The following is a 26,930-nucleotide window of genomic DNA, read 5'->3' on the forward strand; positions in this document are numbered from 1 at the left end:
ACTTTCCTCTTAGTACTGCTTTGCTGCATCCTGTAAGTTTTGGTATATCTGTCTCCATTTTCATTTGGGTCAAGATATTTTTAAATTTCCCTTTTAATTTCTTCATTGACTTATTTGTTCTTCCGGATAATGTTTTATTTCCATGTACTTGTGAATTTTCAAAAATTCATCCTGTTACTGATTTGTAGTTTTATACCATTGTCAGTGGGAAGGATTTTTAATATTATTTCAGTCTTCTTAAAGTTGGTGAGACTTGTTTTGTGGCCTAGAACATGGTCAGTCTTGGGGAATATTCCGTGTGTACTTGAGAAGATTGTGTGTTCTGCTGCTGTTGACTGGAATGTTCTGAATTTGTCTGTGAGGCCTGTTTGGTCTAAAGTGTAGTTTAATCTTTTCCTTATGGATGATCTTGAGCATTGCTGAAAGTGGAGTATGGAAGTCTTCTATTATTATAATATTACTGTTTGCCTCTCCTTTCAAATCTATTAATATTTATTTTATATTTTTAGGTGCTCCAAAGTGGGGTGCATATTATTTCCAATTATTATATCTTCTCAATGAGTTACCTTCCTAGTTGGTACATAATAACCTTCTTTGTCTTTTCAGTTTTCTACTTGAAGTCTATTTTTCTAATATAACTATAGTACTGTCTTTTGGCTTTCTGTTGCATGGACTGTCTTTTTCCATCTCTTCATTTTCAGTCTCTTTGTGTCCTTAGAGCTGAAATGAGTCTTTATGGGCAGCATATAATTGGGATCTTGTTTTTTCCTTATTCAGTCCTTCTATGCCTTTTGATTGCAGAATTTAATCCATTTACATTGAAGGTAATTATTGACAGGTAAGGACTTACCAGTGCACTTTAATATTGTTTTCTGGTTATTTCCAAGATCTTTTCTCCCTTTTTTCTTATTGTCTTCCTTTACAGTTAAGTGATTTTCTCTACTGCTATGCTTTGAGTCTTTACTTTTTTATTTAAAAAAAAAAAGATTTATTTTATTTATTTGAAAGGCAAAGTTACAGAGAGAGTGGGTGAGAGACAGAGATCTTCCATCTGCTTGTTCACTACCCAAATGGCCAAATGGAGAGAGGGAGGGAGGGAGGGAGGTATCTTCCATTGGTTCATGGGAGCTGGCGTGGGGTCTGGGTCTGCAACGGTGGTCTTAGAACTTTGCTCTGTGGAGGTCAGCTTGGCACTGGGGTCTACTGTGGTGGGCCTGGACCCTGGGGCCTCAGGGACCAGTCTGGACATGGGACTGACTTGGTGGTATGGCAGGTGTGTGGAGCTTGGTTCTGCAAGGACCTGGCCCAGTGTGAGGAGTCTAGTGTGATGAGTCTGGACCCTGAATCTACTGAAGCAGGCCTGGACTGTGGGCCAGCTGAAGCACAGGGCTATAGTGACCAGCCTAGAAGATAGGGCCTCAGGCACTGGCTTGCTAGTGGGGAAACCCGAAGCCTATGTCCACAGGTGCTGTTCCGGTACCTGAGGCTGGGAGTGCCTGACCTAGGGCTGGGGCAGGCCTGCAGCCTGGAGTTTATATGGGCTGGTCTGGAAGCTGAGGTGGGCCTGGAGCCTGAGGCCACAGCATCTGGCTTAGAGGCGGGGTCTGCGGGGCCTGGCCTGATGACAGTGATTATAGAGGCTGTGCGCGTGCTGAAGCAGGCCTAAAATTTGAACCGAAGGAGCCAGCTCAATGCTGACGGTAGTGTGGGTCCCAGGGCCACAGGGGCAGGCCTGCTGTGGAGTATATGTGTAGCAGAGCATGGGGGTTAGCTAGCCTGGTGCTGGGGCCAGTGCAGCACTAAGGCTCGTCTGGAGCCTGGGGCCCCTAAGTCAGCCTGGCACTGGGGCAGACCCAAGAGACTGAGTATACCACACAAGCTGTGAGCCCGGAGCTATGGGATCTGGCCTGGCACTGGAGCCTCAGTCTGTAAGCACCAGCCTGGGGTCCTGGGCCATGGTGGCCTGCCTGGTGCTGGGTTTTACTGGGGCAGGCCCTGTGTCGCAGTCTGAAGAAAATCCAGGGCTCACGTCTCTCTCTTCCCTCCGTGAGAGAGAGGATCTGTCTTCCTGCTGTGCTGCCTGGGGCTGGGGGCTGGGTGACATGGATAAATGTAAAAATGTCCTTCATGCGCTCTTCAGCGTCTCTTGCCTCATTTCTCTGCCATCCCCTCTTGCTGTAATCCTTCAGCTGGCCTCCTTAGCTTTGGTGAAGAATTTACATGCATGGGTAATGGTTGAAATTGATGTCGCTGCGGGTGGGGGTAGGAGGTAGGGTTTTAGCGCACATGCTAGCAAGTCCCGTTTTGTCACCTTGCTGACATCTGGACTCCAAAGGCTTGTTGTTGGTCTGTTTTTGTTTTTGTTTGGTTTGGTTGTTGCTGTTGTAGTTGTTGTTTTTTCCTGGTGCTGTTTATTAAGCTTTCTGAACTAATTCTCTGCTTTCTGTATTTCTTGTGTTATGTGGCCCCCGAGTTCTCTGCTCCCATTATTAAGTTCTTGTGTGTATTTTCTTTTTTTTTAATGAGGAGCTATGTTTTATTAATTAATTTATTTATTTATTGAAGAGGCAGAGAGAGCTCCCGTCCACTGGTTCACTCTCCAAATGCTTGTGACAGCTGGGACTGGGCTGGACCAAACCCGGGAGGCAGGAACTCAATCCAGGTCTCCCATAGGGGTAGCAGGAGCCAAATCATCTGAGCCATCAATGCTGCTCCCCGCCCCCCAGGCCTGCATTAGCAAGAAGCTGGAGTCAGAAGCCCAAGTCAGGAATTGAACTCAAGTCACCCTGAAATGAGAGGCAGGCATCCCAACTAGTGTTTTCACTATTAGGCCTGTCCCTGAGTGACTTGGTGGTCTGCCAGTGATTGGTCTGAGGATTTCCTTCAGTGCTTTGCCGGAATGTCTTCCACTCTTTGCCAGGAGAATCCGGATGGAAAAGGGTGCCTCCCAGTGGCAGCCAGTTTACATGGCAGCCTGGGTTCTTCTCACTTTTCTACTTTTCCAAGCACTCACAGCCAGTGAGAGGTGAGAGCTTTGGGTCGGCACCTTTCTCAGCAGCTTCCTGGTCACGCACACAGCCTTGACTACGTGCACATCCCTTTGGGTCCCTAGCAATATGCCCGAGCTTTTCAGAGTTCCACATGGTTGTCTTGTTCGCCAGGATATCCCTTCAAATTCCTACAGCATCAGATCTTTGTGTTTTTCTGCAATTTTGTCCTTCTGGCTACTGTACCACTGAGCTGGAGAGGTTGGGGGAGGAAGAGACTAGCCACAGGTAAAACGTCACAGACCCTGCTGGCTTACCAAGCAGGAGTCTGCAGTTTCTCTTAGGTAGGCGATATTCACTTCATTCTGTGGCTTTGGTTAATTGCCAGACTTCCAAATGGTCGAGTATAGTTGGTTTGTCCATAATTTTATTGTTTTAGAGGGAGAGTGAATTCACCAAAGTTCCATCGCCCTCCTATTTCTCCTATCTTTTAAAAAAGGCACGCCCATCGCATCCCATATCCCATTGCAATTATGATGGTATTTCTCAATTTCCCAATAGCAGAACTCCCCAAAAGAGTTGTCATTCCTCACTTCCTCGTACTCTTCCCATTCTCTGTCTGTTCATATAAAATGGGTTACATATATGGTAAAAGAATCCATACATTATACATGCGAGCTTTAATATAATGTACCAGTAAGAAAAGCATCTCTCCTTGTGTCATTTTCTATCTCATTCCTCCTGCCCACTCCACAGAAATGAGCACTCTCTTAAGTCTTAGGCTTAGCATTCCCTTCCTGTTTTGGATATATGGCATTTTCTCATATTTATGGGGATTCTTAACTAATACATTATCTTTTAGGCTTGATTTTTCAGCTTTGTAAACAAAAATATACTATCTGTGTCTTCTGTGACTTCCTTTTTCATGCAATAGTATGTTTCTTTTTAAAAAAAAACATTTTATTTATTTATTTGAGAGGTAGAGTTACAGACAGAGGGAGAAAGAGTGAGAAAAGTCTTCCATCCGCTGGTTCATTCCCCCAGATGGCTGCAAAGGCCAGAGCTGAGCCGATCCGAAGCCAGAAGCCAGGAACCAGGAACTTCTTCTGGATCTCACACACAGGAGCAGGGGCCCAAGCACTTGGCCCATCTTCCACTGCTTTCTCAGACCACAGCAGAGAGATGAATTGAAAGAGGAGCAGCTGGCACACAAACTGGTGCCCATATGGGATGCTGTATCACAGGTGGAAGCTTAGCCTACTAAGCCATAGCACCAGCCCCCAATAGTATGTTTCTAAGCTTTACCTGTGTTGTTGCATGTAGCTATAGTTTGTCCATTTACAATTTTGTATAATATTACCTTGGGTGACTAGAAAACAAATTACTTATCCATTTATCAATTGATGGACCTTTGAGTTGTTTCTAGCTTTTTGTTCTCATGAACAGTGATACTATGAAAATTTTTATATGTGTCTCCTGGTATACATGCACACCCATAGTTCTAAGATATACACATAGGAATGGAATCATTAGTTAATAAAACATGTAAAATTTACCTTAACAGAGTTATTCTAAATTGATGGCACCACTTTTTTTTTGAAAGATTTATTTATTTATTTGAGAGCTAGAGTTACAGACAGGAAGATGGGGAGACACAGAAAGAGGTCTTCCTTCCACTGGTTCACTCCCCAAATGGCTTCAACGGCTGGAGCTGCGCTGATCCGAAGCCAGGTGCCAGGAGCTTCTTCTGGGTCTCCCACACGGGTGCAGGGGCCCAGGCACTTGGGCCATCTTCTACTGCTTTCCCAGGCCATAGCAGAGAGCTGAATGGGAGAGGAGCAGCCAGGACACAAACCAGCACACAAATGGGATGCCGGCACTGCCAGCAGGGGTTTAGCCCACTACACCGCAGCACCGGTCCCTGCTGGCACCACTTTACAGTTCTTTCGGCAATGTATAAGGGATCCCATTGAGTCCCACCTTTATATACTTCATATTGTCCTGCTTCTTAATTTTTGTCACTATAGTGAGTACAAAATAATATTTCACTGTGGTCTTAATTAGCATTTGTCTAGTCATCAATGTAGTAGAACATCTCTTCATGGTTATTGGCCATATTTGGTTCTTCTATGCAAACCAGCTATTATCTTTTGCCTGTTGAAAGCAATTTTAAATCATTTTTATTGATTTATGGGAATTCTTTATTTTGGAAACTCATCATTTGTCAATTATACCTGTTAAATACCTTCTCTCAGTTTGGGGTATTTTGTTCTTTATGGTGTTTTTGAAAAGAAGAAATTTTATTTTTTTATTGAAAAGAAGAAATTCTGATTTTTTGATAGAGTTTAATAGATCAATCCTTATTATAGCTGGTCCTTCCTAACATGTGGTCATAACCTTCTTTATCCTATTTTAATAAAAGCTTACCTATCACATTTAACTCCTTGATCCAACTGGAACTGATTTTTGTGTGGTAGAAGGTAGGGAACTGGCTTCGTTATTGTCCACCTACATAATCCAGTGATAGGAGGTGCCACCAGTGGCGTGCACCAGAGTTCTCCATCTCTATAGGTCTGTTTCTGGGCTCTCTTTGCTGTTGGTCAGCTTTCTCTGAAGGAGTACCTCAGTATGCTACCTTTACTTCAGCTTCATGATAACCCTTGATATTTGATAGAACAAAATCTTCCCATTTTATTTTTCTTTAGGAATATCAGGTATTCCTGGCCGTTGGGTGTTTAAATGCATCGCAGAATGCACGTGTCATGTTCTCTAAAGACTTAGGAATTGCGATGAGTCTGTAGATTGATGTGATACACATGGATGTTTATGATGTTGAGTCCTAGTGATGGAAGTGATATATCCCCCTATGTTAAGTGGATTCTTTTTTCTTTAAGATTTATTTATTTATTTGAAAGTCAGCATTACACAGAGAGAGGAGAGGCAGAGAGAGAGAGGGAGAGAGGTCTTCCATCTGATGGTTCACTCTCCAGTTGGCCGCAATGGCCAGAGTTGCGCTGATCTGAAGCCAGGAGGCAGGAGCTTCTTCTGGGTCTCCCACATGGGTGCAGGGGCCCAAGGACTTGGGCCATCTTCTACTGCTTTCCCAGGCCCTAGCAGAGAGCTGGATTGGAAGTGGAGCAGCCAGTACTTAAACTGGCGCCCATATGGGATGCCAGCACTGCAGGTGCCAGCTTTACCCATTATGCCACAGCACCAGCCCCTATATAATGTGTTTTTATCACTTTTACAGGTATATAGAAATGAAGCTGATTTTGTGTCTTCATTTTAACCATATGCCTTAGTAAACTTTTTTAAAAGATTTATTTATTTATTTGAAAGGCAGCATTACAGAAAGGCAGAGAGAGAGAGAGAGGTCTTATATCCATTGGTTAACTCCCCAGATGGCCACAACAGCTGGAGCTGCGCTGATCTGAAGCCAGGAGCCAGGAGCCTCCTCCGGGTCTCCCACGTGGCTGCAGGGATCCAAGCACTTGAGCCATCTTCTACTGCTTTCCCAGGCCTTAGCAGAAAGCTGGATTGGAAATGGAGCAGTTGGGACTTGAACCGGCGCCCAAATGGGATGCCGGCACTGCAGGCAGCGGCTTTACCCACTACGTCACAGCACCAGCCCCCAGTAAACTTTTACTATTATACGAACTTTTCATTTTGGATTTATATAAAGTTACTAAAGAGATAGTACAGAAAGTTCTTGTGTTAGAGGATGTCAAAAAGTTCATAGAAAAATGGGATTCAAATAAGTGTATTTCAGTGCAAAAAAATGTTTGAAATCCATGTATTGTTTTTTCAAAATGCACGCTTTCCATGAACTTTTTAAAGAACCCCTGTTATACTCACTTAGGTATATTTACCAAAACTAAGAAAGCAAAATTGGTGTGACTATTAACTAGGTGTTAGTCTTGTCTTCAGACAGATTTATTACTTTTTCCCACTAATGTCCTTTTTCTGTTCCAGGATCCATTTCAAAATGCCACATTGCTTTTAGTCAGCCTATCTTTTGATCTGTGACAGTTTCTGAATCTTGCCTTGCTTTTTTTTTTTTTTTTTAAGAATTGAGGATTTTTTTTTATTTGAAAAGCAGAATTACAGAGATAGGGAAAGACCGAGAGAGAGATCTTCCATCCGCTGATTCACTTCCCAAATGGCTGCAATAGCCAGGGCTAGGCCAGGCTGAAATCAGGAGTCAGGAGCTTCATCCAGGTCTCCCACACACTTGCAGGGCCCAGAGACTTGGGCCATCTTCTTGCTGCTTGCCCAGGCATGTTAGCAAAGAACTGGATTGGAAGTGGATCAGCCAGGAATCAAACTGACACCCATATAGGATGCCAGCTTTGCAGGAGGTAACTTTACACCACAACGGCAGCCCCTTGCCTTGGTTTTTATGACCTTAATATTTTGAGGAGTACTATAAGAATGTCCTTTGGTTCAGATTTTTTTTTGACAGGCAGAGTTAGACAGTGAGAGAGAGAGAGAGAGACAGAGAGAAAGGTCTTCCTTCCGTTGGTTCACCCTGCAAATGGCCACTACGACCAGTAGAACTATGACCAGCGCACTGTGCCAATCCAAAGCCAGGAGCCAGGCGCTTCCTCCTGTTCTCCCTTGCGGGTGCAGGGCCCAAGCACTTGGGCCATCTTCCACTGCCTTCCCAGGCCACAGCAGAGAACTGGCCTGAAAGAGGAGCAACCTGGACAGAATCCGATGCCCCAACTGGGACTAGAACCCGGAGTGCCGGCGCTGCAGGCAGAGGATTAGCCTAGTGAGCCACGGCGCTGGCCGTGGTTCAGATTTGTTTGAGGTTTTTCTCCTACAGTATGATCATCCCTGATGATGTGAACCTTCATCCCTTGGTTAAGGTGACGTTGGCCAGGTTTCTCCACTGCAGAGTTGCTATTTTTCCCTTTACATAATCTGTTCTTTGGAAGAATCTAGTCTGCCCTCAAGGAGAGGGGTGGGATTAAATTAAGCTCCAACATAATGTGTGAAGTACACCTGCATGTATTATTTGGAATTCTTCTGTAAAGAGTGATCTCATCCTTTATTTTCCTCCTTGCTTATTTACTTATCACTTGTTTATATCATATGAACTTGTGCACATTTATTTAAGATGTTGAATTGTAATCCCATACTATATTCTTTGTTTTGTTGCTCAGGTTGTTCCGGCTTTGGCCACTGAGGGCTCTTTGAGATTGGCCAGTGTGTACCTTTGACATGCCTCCATCGTTTGTTTTTGAGCACTTCCTTACCTTCTGCCATGCCAAGATGTTCGAGACTCATCTTGCATCTTCTGGCCTCAATCCTAGCATCAGCCATTTCTCCCAGGAGCTCCTGTTTCTATTAAGTTGTCTGTTCTTGTGTGTTTTCTATGTTAACAACCATATCAGTGTCAACATGACATTTTGGTTTTTTCCTTTCCAACCTTTATGTGTCTAATTTATTTTTTATCATCTTACTTTGATGTTTAGGACAATGTTGATTTGATAAGTGATAGTGAGCATCTCTATCTTATTGTGTATTTTAGAGGAAACATGACTAAGTTTTCCTTATTAAGAATGATATTTGCTGTAGGTTTTTATGGGTTCTATCAGGTTAAGCAAGTTTCATGCTATTCCTGTATGTTACAAAGTTTCTGGTTTTTTAAAATCATGAAAGAGTATCTGATTTTTTAATAAAATGTCTTTTCCATTTCTCAGTATGATAGTTTGTTTTCACCAATCATCTGATAATGTGGTAAATGGCATTTGTAGACCTTCCTCATGTTGGACTACCTTTGCATTTCTCATACAAATACATCTTGGTCATGGTCTTTTCCTTTTTTATACGGTACTAGATTTGGCTTTCTAACACTTTGCTTAGGATTTTGACATCTGTGTCTATGAGTAACATTGGTGTTTAATTTTCCTTCCTCATACTGTCCTTACTTACTTCAGACATTAAAGTTTTGTTGGTCTCATGGAATGAGTAAGAGACTGTTTCCTCTTTTATAATATTCTGAAAGATGCTGTATGACTTTGGAAAATATCTCTTTGGTAGAATTCCCCCATGGGACCATCTTAGTCTAATGTTTTCCTTTTAAATGTTGAGATAACATTAAACTTTGATATAAAAATCTTTTCAAAATTTCAAATGAACAATTTGAAATTTGCTTTCATAACATGTTTATTTTATATCCTGTACTTGAAATGGCTACACACAAATCCTAACCAAGACCTTTCAATGATGTGTTCCTCAAATTCTTAACAGTCAGCATCATCAACAACAAAATTTTTCTTTGTACAAGTAGATGATAAAGTTTTGAAACCCATTTTTAAATTGTTCAAAAATGTTTAACAATTGAACTTATACCTACAGCTTTTCTGCTTGTTTCACTGACAAATATACTGGTAAAATTTTTTATGATAATGTGAGTAGATTTCAAATCCAGTTGAAGTCTTTCATATTAAATATTTCAAAATAATGATGAAGCTCTTGTTTGCAGAACATGCATCATTATTAGAACCATCACCCTGCAGCTAGCTTGGACACCATTAAAAGGATATTCGTGAAGACAGAGTGTCAGGGCATCTACCTGGAGCTACACCCTCCAGAAGCCCCTGCTTGGCCTCCCTGCCTCCAGTCCCATCCCAACCAATCACAACTTGGGCTGTGCCTGGTGTTTCTTGGAAACTGGAACGCAGACTCCTCCTGCAGCTCCACGGGCCCCTTGTCCTCAGTGAGCAGAAGACTAAAGAAGCTGGCTACTGAAGAGGCTGTCCAAGTGATAGAGCACCTCCTTGGCCTTGCTTAGTACATTTACCACAGAGCAGTAGCTGAGTACTGGATGTTACTCATTCATGCTTACCACCTTCAGAGGGATTTCTCACACCCCACTTCACTAAGGGCTACCCTCTAAGGCTCTTCAGAGGAGGCTTTCCATAGAGAGGTGGCCTACCTACAGTCTGCACTGCCTCAGGTCATACCTGAACACCTATAGAGCTAAGGGAATCGATATATCTTTACCTACCTGTAATCCACAGAACAACTGGAAAACTTTGCGTTCTGTTTTTGTTTGTTCTTTTGGTGGGAAGAATTTTAACTACTGCTTCAGTTACTTTAGTAGTATAGAATTACTGAGGATTTCTTTTTCTTCTTGAGTCAGTTTTGGTAAGATTTATTTTCCTAAGAATTAGTTCATTTTTGTTTACATTTGCAAATTCATTGGTCTAAAATTCCCTTTTTTTAAATTCTCTGCTGTATATAATCTGTAGCTATGTCTCCCTTTTCATTGCTAATATTGGTTATTTGTGCCTTTTCACTTTTTTTCTTGATCAATCTCACCAGAGGTTTGTCTATTTTATTAGTCTTTTCAAAGAACCAACTTTTGGCTTTGTTGCTTCTGTCTATTGTGTCTTTGTTTTCTATCTCTTTAATTTCTGCTCTTATCTTTTTTGATCTCCTTCCTTCCACTTTTTTTGGGTTTATTCTCTTGTTCTTTTTCTAATTTCTTAAAGTGGACATTGAGCTCATTAATTTTAGTCTTTCTTGTTTTCTAATTTGTGCATTTAAGGGTCTAAATTTTCCTTTAATGACTGCTTTTCCACAAGTTCAGATATGTAGTTATTTTCATTATTGTTTAGTTCCAAGAACTTAACATTTCCATCAAGGTTACTTATTTGACCCATGAGTTAAAATAGAAGTATGATTTTAAGTTTCCAAATGTTTGGGGACTTTAAATTGTATCTCTTTGTTATTGAAGTCTACTCTAATTGTATTATAGTCAGAGGATATGATCTCTGTGATAACAATTCTTTGAAATTAATTGAGACCTGTTTTATGATTTAGTACATGATCAATATTTTTGAATGTTTCCTATATGCTTTATAAGAATGTGTGTTCCCTAATTGTTGAATACAGAGTTCTACATGTCTCTTATCAAGTTTGTTAATTGTGTCACTCAAATTTTCTTTATACTGATTTTTTTGGTCATGATCTACCAATAATTGAATGAAGTGTGTTAATATTTAACTGTGATGGTGGATTTGTCAATTTCTGCTTGTATTTCTCTATCTTTTTTGTTTTATATATTTTGAGGGTATTTTATTAGGAATATTCAATTTAAGATTTGTTGTATATTCCTGGTAAATATGTAATGGCCCTCTCTATTTCTGATAATGCATTTTTCCTTGAAGTCTATTTTATCTTGTATTAATGTAGCAACACACACCTTTCTGCTTGTTAGGATTTGTGTGGTATATAATTTTCCATCCTTTTACTTTTGAGTATTTGCATGCCCTTATGCTTTAATTATATCTCTTGGAAACAGCATATAGCTGTTCTCTCTTTTAATTGGTAAGTTTAGTCTGTTTACTTTAATTGTGATATATTTGGACTTGTTTATACCATCATGCTTACCTCTTTCTACCCTTTCCATGCTTCAGTTTCTCTTTTCTCACCTGCATTTGTAGTTTTGAAATTTGTTTTATAATTCATTTTTCCCCTGCCTATTGTTTGGATTTCTTTTTCTAATTTTTTCTTCAGTTGTCTTTGAAATTTTATCATATATGTTTAACTTATAAAATCTAAAGTTAAACAGTGTTTTCACCACCACCACCCCCCCTTGAACAATGCAAGAAACTTAGAAAACTTCAATTCTAGTCATTCCTGTCCTGACCCCATGCTGTTATTTTCAGATATTTTAGTTTGCTACTCTTTGTTCCTAGCCTTGCAATTATACATCATCATCATCAGTATTATTTTGTATAGACAATGTTTGGATTTACTTACATACATTCTTACATCTCAGACTATTCTTCTGGGATCATTTTCATTCATTCTGAGTACAGTGTTTAAATGTTCTTTTAGTACAGGTCTTTTGGTGTTAAGTTTTCCCAGTCTTTGTTATATATAAATGTCTTTATTTTATCCTTGTTCTTACAATGTAATTTTTTACAGATATGTTCCCATTCTATTTTGCCTTTGAGAAGTCTGCCATCCATCTAATTTCTAGGTTTTTTGTGCATAGATTGTTCATTTTTTTGAGTGAGGTGTGCAGGGGATCCTGCAGTTTCATTCTAACATGTTTAGGCATTTATTTCTTTTTTTCTTTATTCTACTTTGGAAATGTGCTTTCATAGCTCATTGGATTCATGTTTTTTATAATTTCTAGAAAATTCTCAACTATTATCTCTTCAGATATTGCCTGTTTTTCCTCCTTTCTTTCTTTCTCTCTCTCTTTCTCTCTCTTTCTCTCTCTCTTTCTCTCTCTTTCTCTCTTTCTATCTATCTATCTATCTATCTATCTATCTATCTATCTTTTTCAGAATCCAGTTATTCACATTTTAGACCTCCTCATTCTGTCTTCTACTTCTCATAACACCTCTGATATTTTCTATATCTCCTTGTCTGCCTGTACTTCATTCTGGGCAATTTCTTCAGATATATCTTTCAGCTTACTGAGTTTCTCTTCAGCCTTGTCTATTCTGATGTTTAATGTATCCATTAAGTTTTCATTTCAAAAATTGCATTTTTCATTTGTGCAGATTTCATATATTTTACTTTCTAATCTTCCTAGCCATTCCTAATTGTTTCTTGTTGGTTGCTCCTCTTTGTAATTACATCTGCCACTTCTTTAAGCAGTTCATACCCTTTTTGTTCAACTGGTAGTCACCATTTGCATGAGGATGACACTGTAAATAGTATTCACATCAAAACTGCATAGAATACAGTGATTACATATCCTTTGTTATACACATTTCTGTTTTCTTTTTGCTTAGTCTTCTAGTACCTGTTACTTCTTCTCTGAAATTCTTTTAAAAATCCAAATCACATCATGTCCCTTGTCTGCTCAAATTCTCCCATGCAACTCCCTCGGAACAAAAGCCAAATCCCTCACCATGGCCAAAGAGTCCCTGCACAGTCTGATTCCCTTCACCTCTCTACTATCGGCTCCTGTCATGTTCCTCATCACTTACTCCTCCAGCCACGCTGGCCTCCTCACTGTTTCTCAAGCATGCTGGGTACCCTCCTTCTTCAGGGCCTTTGTACTTGCTCTTGTCAATGCCTGGAACACCCATCCTTCCAGATAATCTGTTGACTTTCCCAAGTACTTCCAATACGCTCAAACGGCACCTTCCTAGAGAAGTGTTTCCTGATCCGCATATCTAAAATAACCCCTTTCACCTGCATTTTCTACTTCCGTATCTTACTGTACATGTTCTATTTTTCTACAAAGCACTGATTACCACTTGATGCATTTTATATATTTTTTTATTGTGGTTAGTGTTTCTCTCTCCCTAATAGTCTGTAAGCTCCACAAAGCAGGAACTTCTGTTTTGTTCACTTCTGTATCTCCAGTACCAAGAAAAACAGTGCATAGTAATATTTAGTAGACACTCAATAAATATTTGTGGAATCAAAAAATGAATGAATGACTTAATTAACATGGAGGATAGAGACAGAAATGCCTTGGGAAGCAGGGGAGACACGAAGGCCTGTAACACTGTGCGAGGGCATTGTTCAGAAGGGTGGGGGGTGTGCAGAAGCAGTGAGGATAGCTCCTGAGTTCTTTTGGGAAGCAGTTGGTGGTGACAAAGGCACATATTCTCTGTGACTGACTCCACACCTTCGATCTCTGGAAGGCAGGCCTGCTTCTTTTTCAAACAGCTCTCAAACTGTTGTGTTGTCATGCCTGCCTGTCACCTAGTAAAGAACAAAGCCCGACTCTCACTGGGATCCGGCTAGCATCCCCTTTTCTTTTGTCCTGTAAGAGACTGTTTCTTCATTCCCCAGGCCAAGCGGATCACTCTCATTAGACTTTATTCTGTGGTCCCAGTGGGGATGGAACAGTGCAGAAGCGGGTACAGCGTCTGGCACATGATAAGCATTATTATAATGGTGGATACCACAAGAAGGTAAGTTTCAGCTCAAGAAGAGATTATTATTTTTTTTCTGACAGGCAGAGTTAGACAGTGAGAGAGAGAGAGAGAGACAGAGAGGAAAGTCTTCCTTCTGTTGGCTCACCCCCCAAATGGCCGCTATGGCTGGCGTGCTGTGCCAATCCGAAGCCAGGAGCCAGGTACTTCTCCTGGTCTCCCATGGGGTGCAGGGCCCAAGCACTTGGGCCATCCCTCCACTGCTTTCCTGGGCCACAGCAGAGAGCTGGACTGGAAGAGGAGCAACCGGGACAGAATCCGATGCCCCAACTGGGACTAGAACCCAGTGTGCCGGCGCCGCAGGCGGAGGATTAGCCTAGTGAGCCGCGGCGCCGGCCAAGAAGAGATTATTTACCATCATCAAGGAGGCAAGAGGCCATGGCGTTTTAGCTCTGGCTTTAATCCTGACTTGGCTCCTAACCTGCTTTGGAGACCAGCCTGACTCCCTTTGTTTCTGCCTGCCCGTGACTATTTGTGTATTAATTATGTTGTCTAATATGTGACTTACTCCCTTATTTTTGTCACCTGCTAATATAATCATAGTACCATCAATGTAGACAGAGCTCTGCAGCATTCCCCTGGAGACCTCTTCTCTAGGCTAATATCCATGTAGTATTATCACACTGAGTTTCACTATCCAACGAGTTTGAAGTTCAACTGAACGAAGTTTGTCTAACCACATATGTGTCAACTCTCCTGCTCTATATTGAAGACACAAAGATGCTCAAGATATATTTGCAAACACAGACCTGTAATTTCAGGGTTATATGGTCAGTGCAGTAACAGTGGTATGTATGATAGACTGTGGCAAGCCACTAAGGAGCACACAGCCCAGCTTAGAGAGTAAGGAACGGTTTCTTCGAAGACATGACATATGAACTAATCTTCAAAGATGAGTAGGAATCTTCTCACTGTTTAGTCTGGGGAGGTAGGGGCAATCCAGGCAACGGCTACAGCATGGGCAACTTGCCTTACAGTGCACCTGTCTTTCCATGAGACCGTCTTAGGAGACTTCAAGGAAAGACTCATGAGGAGTTTATAGCTCCTCTTCACATGCCAATCTAGTAACTATTTAGAAAGTTAATGAAAAGTTATTCTGACATGACTGTCCATAAGCTTATCCACACCAGCCTCCAGTGTGCCTGGCTTCCTTGACTAGACTGTGAAATTTATGTGACTTGATTCCTTTAGTCCTTCCCTGGTGTTGGTGTCACTGGCCACTGTCCTGGAGGTTATGGAGTCTCCTTCCGTCTCATGGGTGGGGGTATTGTGAAGAGGAATATCTCTCAGTCCTGACAGCAGTCATGGAGTAGAAACCCGTGACAGGGCCTGCCAATCTTATGCTCAGATATTGGGATTTATCTCTCCTATGCAGGAAAAATTGGATTGTGGCAGCTAGTAGGCTGTTTCAAAGCATGGAGGCCTGCGTCTCCATGGGGTGATCTTAGCCATGTCACTTGTTCTCTCTGTCAGCTTCCTCATCGATGAAAGGGACTAAAGGCTACCTTGGGGAGTTGTGAGTGTTAGAACATATGTAAGGCACCTAGCACCTGGCCATCATTCATAATTTTTAAAGATTTATTTTACATATTTGAAAGGCAGAGAGAGGGAGAGAGAGAGAGAGATCTCCAATCCACTGGTTTACTCTCCAAATGGCTGCAACAACGAGGTCCAGGAGTCCAGAACTCCATCTGGTCTCCCATGTGTTTGGCAGGGGCCCAAGCACTTGGACCATCTTCCACTGCTTGCTTGGTTTTCACCTCTCCCCTCCCCTCCCCTCCCCTCCCCTCCCCTCCCCTCCCCTCCCCTCCCCTCCTCTCCTCTCCTCTCCTCCCCTCCCCTCCCCTCCTCTCCCCTCTCCTCCTCTCCTCTCTTCTCCTCCCCTCCCCTCCCCTCCTCTCCTCTCCTCTCCTCTCCTCTCCTCTCCCCTCTCCTCCTCTCCTCTCTTCTCCTCCCCTCCCCTCCCCTCCCCTCCCATCCTCTCCTCTCTTCTCCTCCCCTCCCATCCTCTCCTCTCTTCTCCTCCCCTCCCCTCCCCTCTTCCAAAAGATTATTATAATTGGGAGCATTAAAAAAAAAAAAGTCGGTTCTAGACCCAGTGTTTAAAAATTCTGATTCAGTAATTGGAGAGGGAGCAGGAGATGGGAGGGAAATTATGGGGGGGAGGAAGCCAATGTAATCCATAAACTGTACTTTGGAAATTTATATTTACTAAATAAAAAAAATTATGATTCAGTAGATCTGCAGACAGCCAGAAATTTAAGACTTCAGGTGATTCTAACATCCTGCTTATCCTGTTTTGGTTTGGCGGCAATGGTTTTTCCTGAAAGAATCATGCTTTTTAACATTTTAAAATAAAATGTGTTATTTTAATACTTAAAAGAAGTAAAAAAAATGATTATAATTCAGTCAATGGTTGCTACAGAAAGTTCTCCAAGGTGGAGGATTTTGAAGTCCCCTCTGAGTGTGTGTTTCTTTCTTTTTTTTTTTCAGATTCTGTAGCTTGCCATCCCCTGTTCTTCTTCTTCTTTTTTTTTTTTTTTTGACAGGCAGAGTGGACAGTGAGAGAGAGAGAGACAGAGAGAAAGGTCTTCCTTTGCCGTTGGTTCACCCTCCAATGGCCGCTGTGGCCGGCGCACTTGCGCACTGCGCTGATCCGAAGCCGGGAGCCAGGTGCTTCCTCATGGTCTCCCATGCAGGTGCAGAGCCCAAGCACTTGGGCCATCCTCCACTGCACTCCCGGACCACAGCAGAGAGCTGGCCTGGAAGGGGGGCAACCAGGACAGAATCCGGCACCCCGACCGGGACTAGAACCCGGTGTGCCGGCCCCGCAGGCAGAGGATTAGCCTAGTGATCCACGGCGCCGGCCAGTCATCCCCTGTTCTTAAAGGATTCCAAATGCAGCCTGCAACTCATCAGCCCATCTCATAATAAAACTTAAAACCAGTGGGGAAAACAGGAACCTGAACTTGTGTCCCCACAAAAGCAAAGACCAAACCCTTGTACCTCAGAAGCGCAGTCCCCAGGCCAGCACTCTGACGCACTGAGCCAAGCTGCCACCTGTGATGCTGGCATCCCGTATGGGTGCTTGTTCAAGTCCTGGCTGCTCCACTTCCTATCCAGCTCCCTCCTATGTGTCTGGAAGGCAGCAGAGGATGGCCCAAGTCCGTGGGCCCCTGCACGCGTGTGGGAGACCCGGCAGAAGCTTCTGGCTCCCGGCTTCAGATTGGCGCAGCTCCGGCCATTGCGGCCAATTAGGGGGTGAACCAGCAGATGTAAGACCTCTCTCTCTCTCTCTCTCTCTCTGTGCCTCTCCTCTCTCTGTGTAACTCTGACTTGCAAATAAATAAATAAATCTTTAAAAAGAAAAGAATCATAGAGGTTACACTGAGTCTACTGAGATCACTCCTGACCACACTCAGCCTCCATTTTCTTCCCCAGTCCTAGCGTCCCTGTCTCCGTTGATGAGCAGTGGACATTTCCCCCTCAACACAGAGGTCGCCTATTCTGCTTGTCTCCCGTGCTCAGTTTACTTCATCACATCCGTTGTTTGCTGCCACGTTAGTTGAGATCAAGTCCTTTTGCTCTTATGCTACAATGAGATGCTCCAATGAAGTATATATCTTGTCCGGTCTTGTATGTCTACTAAAATAGTAGGCAGGCAAGTGCCTTGCAGACTCAACACAGGAATATGCTGCAGGCCAGATGGAGTATAATTGAACCTCCCCATGCCAGCTGCTTCACCCTGTCTGACCCACAGCAGCCAATGAATTTCTGGATTGGGCTCTTGTAGACATCCCAATCAACTTGGGGAGAGCTGACTTTTAACAAGGGAGGGCAGACTACCCCCCTAACCCCTAGCCCTAACCCTAACCCCAGCCATTCACATTAAAATCAAAATTGCACAGTACATGTTGCCCTCTTCTGCCTCCAATGCCCACTTTCATACCAAGCAGAAGGGGCAGGCATTTGATGTATCAGTTCAGATGCCAGTATCCCATACTGGAGTCCCGGGGTCTGAGCCCCAGCTCTACTTCCGAGTCCAGCTTCCTGCTAACGTGTACCGTAAGAGGCAGCAGTGATGATTCAAGTACTTAGGTCTTTGTCATCCATGAGGGAGATCTGGATTCAGTTCCTGGCTCCCAGCTCTGACCACGCCCAGCCCTGGCTATTGCAGGCATTTGACTGAGCCCTTGGATGGGTGTTTCTCCCTCTCTCTCCTTCCCTTTCAAATAAATACATATTTTTATTAAAATGCTTAAAATTGTGAAACCTATCTGTGCATATTGAACTCTTTATACTTTTCTGTATTATTTGAAATATTTTAAAATAAAAAGCCCCCAAAATTGTTTTTAGAGATCTGTTTATTTGAAGGGCAGTCAGCCAGTGCCGCGGCTCACTAGGCTAATCATCCACCTGCGGCACCGGCACATCGGGTTCTAGTCCTGGTCAGGGCGCCAGATTCTGTCCCGGTTGCCCCTCTTCCAGGCCAGCTCTCTGCTGTGGCCCGGGAGTGCAGTGGAGGATGGCCCAAGTGCTTGGGCCCTGCACCCGCATTGGAGACCAGGATAAGCACCTGGCTCTTGGCTTCGGATCAGCACGATGCGCCGGCCACAGCGTGCTGCCCATGGCGGCCATTGAGGGGTGAACCAACGGCAAAGGAAGACCTTTCTGTCTGTCTCTCTCTCTCACTGTCCACTCTGCCTGTCAAAAATAAAAATAAAAAAGGCAGTCACAGAGAGAGAAGGAGAGACAGAGAGAGAAATCTTTCATCCTCTGGTTCATTCCCCAAATAGCTGCAATGATGCAAATAAATAAATAAATAAATCTTTAAAAGAACAGTGGCACTGATAGAAAACTGGGCAAAGTATAGAACAGGCAATATGAAGGGGAAGAAATCTGAAAAGCCAACAGCATATGATGGGGTGTTCAGAATCATGGGAAATCTGAGGAATTCAAATAGAAGTGAGATATCACTTTTTTTTCTCAGACAGACACAATTAGAAAGTAGGATAATAGTGATGTTAGGAATGTGATGATGACAAACCCTCCTGTGTAGCCTGGGGCAGTGGTGACCAGGGCAGCCTCTCTGTGACTCTGACTTTGACAATGAGAAATCCCCGGGAAACACAAACGGAAAAGGCACAAACTAGAATGTATAGCCCTCCCAATTAAAAGGTTCTAGGGGCAAAATTACAAGCCTTCCCTCATCAAACGACCTTCCCAGTCTGAGTGTCCAGGTACCTTACCGTGCTGCAGGTCGGTTCCAGCAGTGGGGGTTATCAACAATTGTAATGTTTAAAATAATCATACATGTTTAGTAAATATCTCTCACATCTACAACTTTTTTTTGGGGGGGGGAGTTATATCTTGCTCAACAGAATCATCATCATCTATTAGGTGCTCTAACAGGAATGAGATGGATTTTATTTTGTCGGTTGTTGCCTTGTTGTTCTTTCTCTGCTTCTTCCCTCGTTTTCTCTTTCACCCTTTTTTTCTTTCTCTTTTTGTCCCTCCTTCCTTCTCTATGTCACTCTCCCTCCCCAATTTCTCTGTCTCTCCCTCTCTCTGTATTTTTAGATTTATATATTAACAGTGAGCCAAATGCTGATTCTTTTTTTTTAAAAGATCTATGTATTTATTTGAAAGAGTTACACACAGAGAGAGAAGGAGAGGCAGAGGCAGAGAGTGAAAGAGAGAGGTCTTCCATCTGCTGGTTCACTCCCCAACTGGCCGCAATGGCCGGAGCTGTGCCATTCCGAAGGCAGGAGCCAGGGGCTTCTTCCGGGTCTTCCCATGCGGGTGCAGGGCCCAAGGACTTGGACCATCTTCTACTGCTTTCCCAGGCCATAGCAGAGAGCTGGATTGGAAGTGGAGCAGCCGGGACATAAACTGGTGCCAATATGGGATTCTTGGCACTGCAGGCGGCAACTTTACCTGCTACCCCACAACACCAACCCCAAATGCTGATTCTTCAGGGAAATAAATTCTGATTTATTTTGTTTTGGAAAAAAAATTTAAAAAAAGCAGTGGAATTATTTAATTAAATTGATTCATTTGAGTGGTTTGATTATAGGGCCTTATAGCTTCAAAAAGAAAACTGGCATTCAAACTATGTGTCATATTTAGTTTATGAATTTTTAAATTTGTTGTTATTATCAAATTGACCAAAAATTATTATTTCATTGACTACATATAGGTTTTTTAAAAAAATTTCAGTGCAATTCATCTTAAGGCACTCTTAATGCATTCCAATATTCAAAAATAATTTTTGAGAACCTAACATATGAGCCTACCTAATTTATACAAATATTTATTTTCAAATCTGTTAGCCACAGTTCTCCAGAGAAACAGAATTGATAGAAAGTATTATATAAATATATATGCAAGTAGAGAGAGAGAGAGAGAGAGAGAGAGAGAGAAAACGATAACTAATGGTGTAGTTTCCAGTCCAAAGGCCCACAGGCTGAACACCCAGGAAGAGCTGATGCCAGGTGAAGACCCAAGGAAGGTGTCCAACATGAGCATACGGTGCAGTGAGCATACGGTGACTCCAGTATCCTGTATCAGATCACCGGCTCCGCTCTGCTTCCAGTCCAGCTCCCTGCTAATGCACCTGGGGAGGCGACAGAAGATGGCCCAGGTACTGGGTCCCTGCCACCCATGTGAGAGACTTGGATAGAGTTCCAGCCTCCTGGCTCCAGCCTGGCCCAGTCCCGACTCCAGGCATTGCAGCTACTTAGGGAGTGAGCCGCTAGATGGAAGATCTATCCCTCTCTGTCACTCTAGCTTTCAAATAAATAAATAGTTTTGGGGGCCGGCACTGTGGCTTAGTGGATAAGGCCACTGCCTTCAGTGCCAGCTTCCCATATGGATGCCAGTTCGAGTCCCGGCTGCTCCACTTCCGATGCAGCTCTCTGCTAATGGCCTGGGAAGGTAGTGGAACATGGCCTTCTCCAAATGAAGACTATAATTCCACCCAACATACAGCTCTCCTATATACATCTGAAAGTGCACCAACCCCTTCCCCCCCACCAAAGAAGGTAAGGTCTTTCATTAATGCTCTCTTCTCTCCTTTTAAAAAAGTTTGATTTATGTATTTGAAAGAGCCACAGAGAGAGAAGGAGAGAGAGAGAGAGAGGAAAGAGAGAGATCAACCTTCCATCAGTTGGTTCACTCCACAGACACAAATGGCATAACAGGTAGAGCTGGGCTAGGAGCCAGGAACTCCATCCTGGTCTCTTTTCAAATAAATTAAATTAAATTAAATTAAAGATATTCCTTAACTTCAGTACTGTGATATGAAGTTAACAATATGTAAGTACTGTGATATAAAGTCAATACATCTCATATTATCTGACAAGAGGGGGAAGAACACAAAGATATTTTACACACACATTTCTGACAAAATAAGGAGGAAACACTCTCAACAATTACAACCCTTGTTTCCGTAACTGGTCAAGTGGACATAGCAGGCATTTATAATTATCTCCTTCTAGCCTCCTGTGTTGCCTTTGCCTTCAGCAGGCACCTCAGCTGATTGCAGTACTTTGTCTAGAGGGGCACCCAAAGCCTTCATTCCTGAAGGGTCTGGGCTATTAGTATTCCTATCTGGGTTGGGTTGGTAGAGTTTTCCATTGGCCTTCATCACAGAGTGGTAATACTGAAAGATGCCCTAAGGGATCTCCTGTATTCAAGAATACTCTTTTTCTTTCTCTCTCTCTTTTTTTTTTTTTTTTTTTGACAGGCAGAGAGAGAGAGACAGAGAGAAAGGTCTTCCTTTGCCATTGGTTCACCCTCCAATGGCCGCCACGGCTGGCGCACTGCGCTTTTCCAAAGCCAGGAGCCAGGTGCTTCTCCTGGTCTCCCATGGGGTGCAGGGCCCAAGGACTTGGGCCATCCTCCACTGCACTCCCGGGCCACAGCAGAGAGCTGGCCTGGAAGAGGGGCAACTGGGACAGAATCCGGCGCCCCGACCAGGACTAGAACCCAGTGTGCTGGCGCCGCTAGGTGGAGGATTAGCCAATTGAGCCACGGCGCCGGCCGAGAATACTCTTTTTCTTACATCCATTGTGGAGTATTGCTGCAGTTTCCCGCAGTGAGTGAGAATGTCACCCCAGCCCACGCTGTAACTCCTGTCTTTGCATTTTGATTCAGAGGCATGAGAAGCTGACAGCAGCCAGGGGGCAGAGTTACTCTTAACTGCCAGTTCAGGGGAATCACTGTTGTGACTCCTGGTGGAAGCATTCTTCGCTTTGGAACTGAAGCCTCTAGATCAGCAGAACATAAGGAAGCATATATTTTACTAGTGGGGGGCAGGGGTGGTGGCAGTGCCGTGGTGCAGCTGGTTAAGGCCCCCAACCTGCAGTGCCAGCATCCCATGTGGGCGCCGGTTTGAGTCCCGGCTGCTCCGCTTCCAAACCAGCTCTCTGCTAATGCGCCTGGGAAAGCAGGAAAGTGCTTGGGCCCCTGCACCCATGTGGGAAACCCGGAGGAGGCTCCTGGCTCCTGGCTTCGGATGAGTCCAGCTCCAGCCATTGCAGCCATTTGGGGAGTGGACCAGCCAGTGGAGGGGCTCTCTCTCTCTCTCTCTCGCTCTTGCTCTCTCTCTCATTCTCTCTCTCCCTGTCTCTGCAGCTCTTTCAAATAAATAAATCTTTTTTAAAAAGATTTTATTTATTTATTTGAGATGTAGAGTTACAGACAGTGAGAGGGAGAGACAGAGAGAGAGGTCTTCCATCCACTGGATCACTCCCCAGATGGCTGCTAATGGCAGCTGGTTCACTCCCCAGATGGCCTGACTCCTAGCTGATCCGAGGCCAGGAGTCAGGAGCTTCCTCCGGGTCTCCCATATGAGTGCAGGGGCCCAAGGACTTGGGCCATCTTCTGCTGCTTTCCCAGGCCATAGCAGAGAGCTGGATCGGAAGAGGAGCAGCTGGGACCAGAACCAGTGCCCATATGGGATGCTGGCGCCTCAGGCAGAGGATTAACCTACTGCGCCACAGCACCGGCCCCCAATAAAATAAATCTTTGAGAAAAAGAATTCACTAGCGGGTCACTAGGGATAATAGTGAGCAGTGCTTGATTCCCGGAACTGTAAATCTAGCTGCAGGAGAAATGGCATCATATATTGGAATGTGATTCAGAGCATAAACAACCTTCTGGTGAACCTTGCCCCAGCCCCACAAGGTATTGCATGTTAGTTGGTGCTCGAAGTCTTGAAAAAGCCCTTCAATTGTTCTCTGTGAAGCCAGGATGGTAAGGAACACTGTAAGACTGGTGAATGCAGGGACGGGCACCGTGGCGCAGTAGGTTAATCCTCTGCCTGAGGCGCCAGCATCCCTTATGGGCACCGGTTCAAAACCTGGCTGCTCCACTTCCGATCCAGCTCTCTGCTAGGGCCTGGGAAAGCAGTAGAAGATGGCCCAAGTCCTTGGGCCCCTGTACCTACATGGAAGACCTGCAGGAAGCTCCTGGCTTTGGATCGCCCCAGCTCTGGCCGTCACCGCTGTTTGGGGAGTGAACCAGTGACCGGACCTCTCTCTCTCTGTCTCTCCCTCTCACTGTAACTCTAGCTCTCAAATAAATAAATGAAATCTTAAAAAAAAAAAAAAACACTGCTGAATGCCATGGGCACGTAGCCGTCGCTGTTACTTGATTGGCTGTGAAGTGGGTACTTAGTGAGAAGCAATGCTCTGTGGACTACCATGGCAGTGGGATAAGACATTCTGTAAACTCATGGGTGGTAGTTTTAGCAGAAACTGGAAACCTGTATCCGTAGTGTCCATTTGAATAATAACAAAAGGGTGCTCCTTCTGTGATGGGAGAAGTCCAAAGGAATTGACAGGCCACAAGTTAGCTGGCTGACCGTCCCGTGCCATGGTGTCATTATTGGGGACACAGTGCTGCTCTCTGCTGCTGGCACATTGGTCTCTGAGCAGTGGCCTTAGCCAGGTCAGATACTCCCAGGCAAGTGATAGGTGAGGGTGCAACCCCCTCGGAATGCCAGGCATTGGCAGCAAATGGCCGATCCCAGTCATCTACGCCATCACCAGGGTTAACAACTGATACTCTGGGCTGCTATGTGTGCTGAGCTAGGATAGTCAGGAAGTGAGGTGTACTAAATGCAACTTTGACTTCATGATATTTTCAAGCTTCCAAAAATCCTTAAGTTGAGAAGCATCTGTCCTCCACTGTGTACAGGTTATCTAATTTAGTGGCGAGGGTTCCACAGTAACTTTTGGCCAACAGGAAAGCATGATCCGAGTATTTAATGCAGCGGTTCAGACACCACTTAAGAAGCCTTCATTCCAAATCAAAGTGCTTGGGTTTGAGCCCCAACTCTGCTGGGTTCCAGCTCTCTGCTAATGCACACCTGGGGAAGGCAGCAGGTGATTCACTTGGCCTTTCAAAAAAATAACTGCATGTTTTAAAAAATGGGTTCAACTTATTCCAAGAATGACATGAAAATTCTGGCTAATGGAGGGGAGAAAAAAACTATATATTCTTTTCCATTTACCACCACCTACTTGAACAAAACATATTTCTCATTAATAGCAATGATCAAGAATCTGAAAAGATTGTCGGTAAAGAGTCTTGGTCAGGAGTTGTGCGTGGCCATTTCCAGCACAAAAAAGTAACACAAAATGTGTGTCCCCAGGAGGACATTAAGGATGGAAAACAGTTTGTTTAGACAGTCATAAAAATGAAAGAGGTGCTATCTTCCCTAGGACGGTGTGCTTTCTTATGCGTCACAAGTCCATAAAATAAATACGAAAGAATACATGCTTTCACCAAGTCCTCTTCCTGTGCCTTTCTCGGCCCCCGCACGCCCCACTGAGATGAAAGCCAGCGGCACAGCCAGGGCCATGTTGCCGCTGAGACCTTAATGTGCCCGCTCCTCCTGGGCCTTCTTCCGCCCCACCTGGGCCTCAGCAATGGCTGATTGTGTGGAGGGGTCATATTGGTGACGTCACAGACCAAGCTATAGATTGAGCGAGGGACAGAGAGGGCGCACAGCAGGACAGGCCCAGTGGGAGATGCTGAGGTGTGTGGTTAGGGAAGGCATAAAGAGATGGATGCACTAGGTGCTGGTCCCCAGCCTGACCTTAAGCCTTGGTCTCAGGGAAAAGGCCAAGCTGTTTACCCACCATCCTGATAGCAGGTACCAAACAGCGGATGCTGCCCTTCAGGGGGCCCGGAGAGGTTAGTTTTCACCAGACAATGAGGCCTGGCTGGCATCTTCGAACCTGCCAAAGCCCTACTATCTCTCCAGGCAGCTCACGACCACCTTCTTCCTGGGGTCTTCCCTTAGGCACAGAAAAATGAAAATAGTAGCTGTGAAAAATATGTAGCTGAGTGGCCGGCGCTGTGGCATAGTCGGTTTAGCCACCTTCTGCAGCACCAATTCGAGTCCCCACTGCTCCACTTCTGATCCCACCCCCTGCTGATGTGCCTGGGAAAGCAGCAGAAGATGCCCCAAGTCCTTGGGCCCCTGCGCCCACGTGTGAGGCCTCAAAGGACCTCCTGGCTTCAACCTGGCCCAGTCCTGGCTGTTGTGGTCATTTGAGGAGTGAACAGCAGATGGAAGACACTCTCTCTCTCTCTCTCTCTCTCTCTCTCCCCCCTTCCCTCCCTCCCTCCTCTCCCTCCTCCTCTCCGTCCCACATCCTCTCGTACACCCTCTCAAAAATTATAGATCAGCCATAACTCTTGAAGAAGAACTATATGGGAGAACTCACTCTATCTGAAGTTGTTATGCATCTGTGGTATCAGAACAAGGCTGGAAAAAATAGCCCAGTTGAACGAACAGCTTTGAGAAAGAGCCATGCATGTATGCACACTTGATTTAACAAAATGTTAGCCCTGTGCAACAGTTGTAGCAGGGCAGTATTTCTGGTAAATGGAGCTCAGACAATTGGGTGTCCAGGATAAAAAAAAAAAAAAACTAAAACTGAAACTAAATCAAATCTTAACCTCACATCATACATTAAAAAAAAATAATAATAATTCTCAAGTAGACCATACAGCTAAATGTGAAAAACAAACAAAAAATAACATGAGAATATTCTTGACATTGGAGTGGTAAAATATTTCTTAAGCAAGATGCCAAAAGTATGCACCATGAAAGGAAAAGACTAATAAAATTGCACCCAAAAACAGTAACTTCTTTTCTCCCAGTGACACCATACACAGTGCAAAGACAAACCCACAGCAAAGGGAAGATGATCTTATATCTGCTTCACTTAAAGCCATAAAAGATTTCATTTGCAGATGACAAAATCAAGTCCTATAATTTAGCAAAAGATATATATATATATATGTATATAATATATGTTAAAAAATCAGTTGAAAAATATGGGAAACAATTCAGCAGGCATTTTTCCTAAGAGAGGACGTGAGCAGCCAGTGAGAATATGCAAAGGTGCTCAGCTTCATTTGTTATCAGGAAAATACCAATATAAACCACGAGCAATACCATTTCACAGTCCTCAGACCGGCAAAATTTGGAATGAACAGTGCTGAGGATAGGGAAAGACGAGGAATAACCATGCCTCTCCTCCTCTGCTGGGCAGAATAGCCATCAGGAACACTCCTTCCACAAAGCTAAACATCAATAGAAAAGCTGAAGATGTGACTACCCTTTTGCCCCCAACAATTCTGTTTCCTGGCAAATACCTTACAGAAAGGAATGCTTACCCACAGACATGCACAAAAATGTTCTTGCAGCATTGGCCATGTAGACAAAAATCAGAAACAACCTCTACCTGTTTCAGAAGTCGGGTTGGTAAGCAAATTAGAGTAGGTTCAATAAAATAGTATGAAAATGCTGAATGAACAGGCACCAGAGAATACATACCCTATGACTCCATTTATGGGATGTTAAGAACCAATCGAGGGGTGGGTGTTTGCCCCAGCAGTTAAGATGCTGCTTGGGATGCTGCCATCCCATGTCAGAGTGCCTGGTTTCAAGTCTCAATCCCACCCAATTCCAGCTTCCTGCTAATGCACACCCGAG

The 26,930-nt window shown here is 43.9% G+C and overlaps 1 protein-coding gene and 1 non-coding gene across 5 annotated transcripts in view; both read left to right on the forward strand.

Moving 5' to 3' along the window:
- The window catches only part of LOC108178762 (uncharacterized), a 38,578-nt gene that overhangs the window by 10,578 nt on the left and 1,070 nt on the right, over positions 1 to 26,930 (forward strand). For 2 of the 4 annotated variants that reach the window (XR_016227896.1, XR_016227897.1), the window contains one exon: positions 8,156 to 8,960. This is a non-coding gene — a transcript (uncharacterized LOC108178762). Of the gene's footprint in view, positions 1 to 8,155; positions 8,961 to 9,480; positions 9,618 to 13,769; positions 13,892 to 26,930 lie in introns of those variants that run through there. The other 2 variants (XR_016227898.1, XR_011385674.2) reach the window with 2 other exon arrangements.
- On the forward strand, positions 10,118 to 10,620 carry KANTR (KANTR integral membrane protein). Its single transcript, XM_070067298.2, has one exon. It carries the CDS (start codon positions 10,252 to 10,254, stop codon positions 10,480 to 10,482), a length of 231 nt encoding a protein of 76 aa, XP_069923399.1. The 5' UTR covers positions 10,118 to 10,251; the 3' UTR covers positions 10,483 to 10,620.

Source organism: Oryctolagus cuniculus, chromosome X (assembly GCF_051225735.1).
Source record: "Oryctolagus cuniculus isolate XC-2025 breed Fujian yellow rabbit chromosome X, ASM5122573v1, whole genome shotgun sequence".
Taxonomy (NCBI): Eukaryota; Metazoa; Chordata; class Mammalia; order Lagomorpha; family Leporidae; genus Oryctolagus; species Oryctolagus cuniculus.

Excerpts from the sequence above, each read along its gene's own strand:
- KANTR (XM_070067298.2), top strand. The coding sequence starts at position 10,252 with ATGTCTCCCTTTTCATTGCTAATATTGGTTATTTGTGCCTTTTCACTT.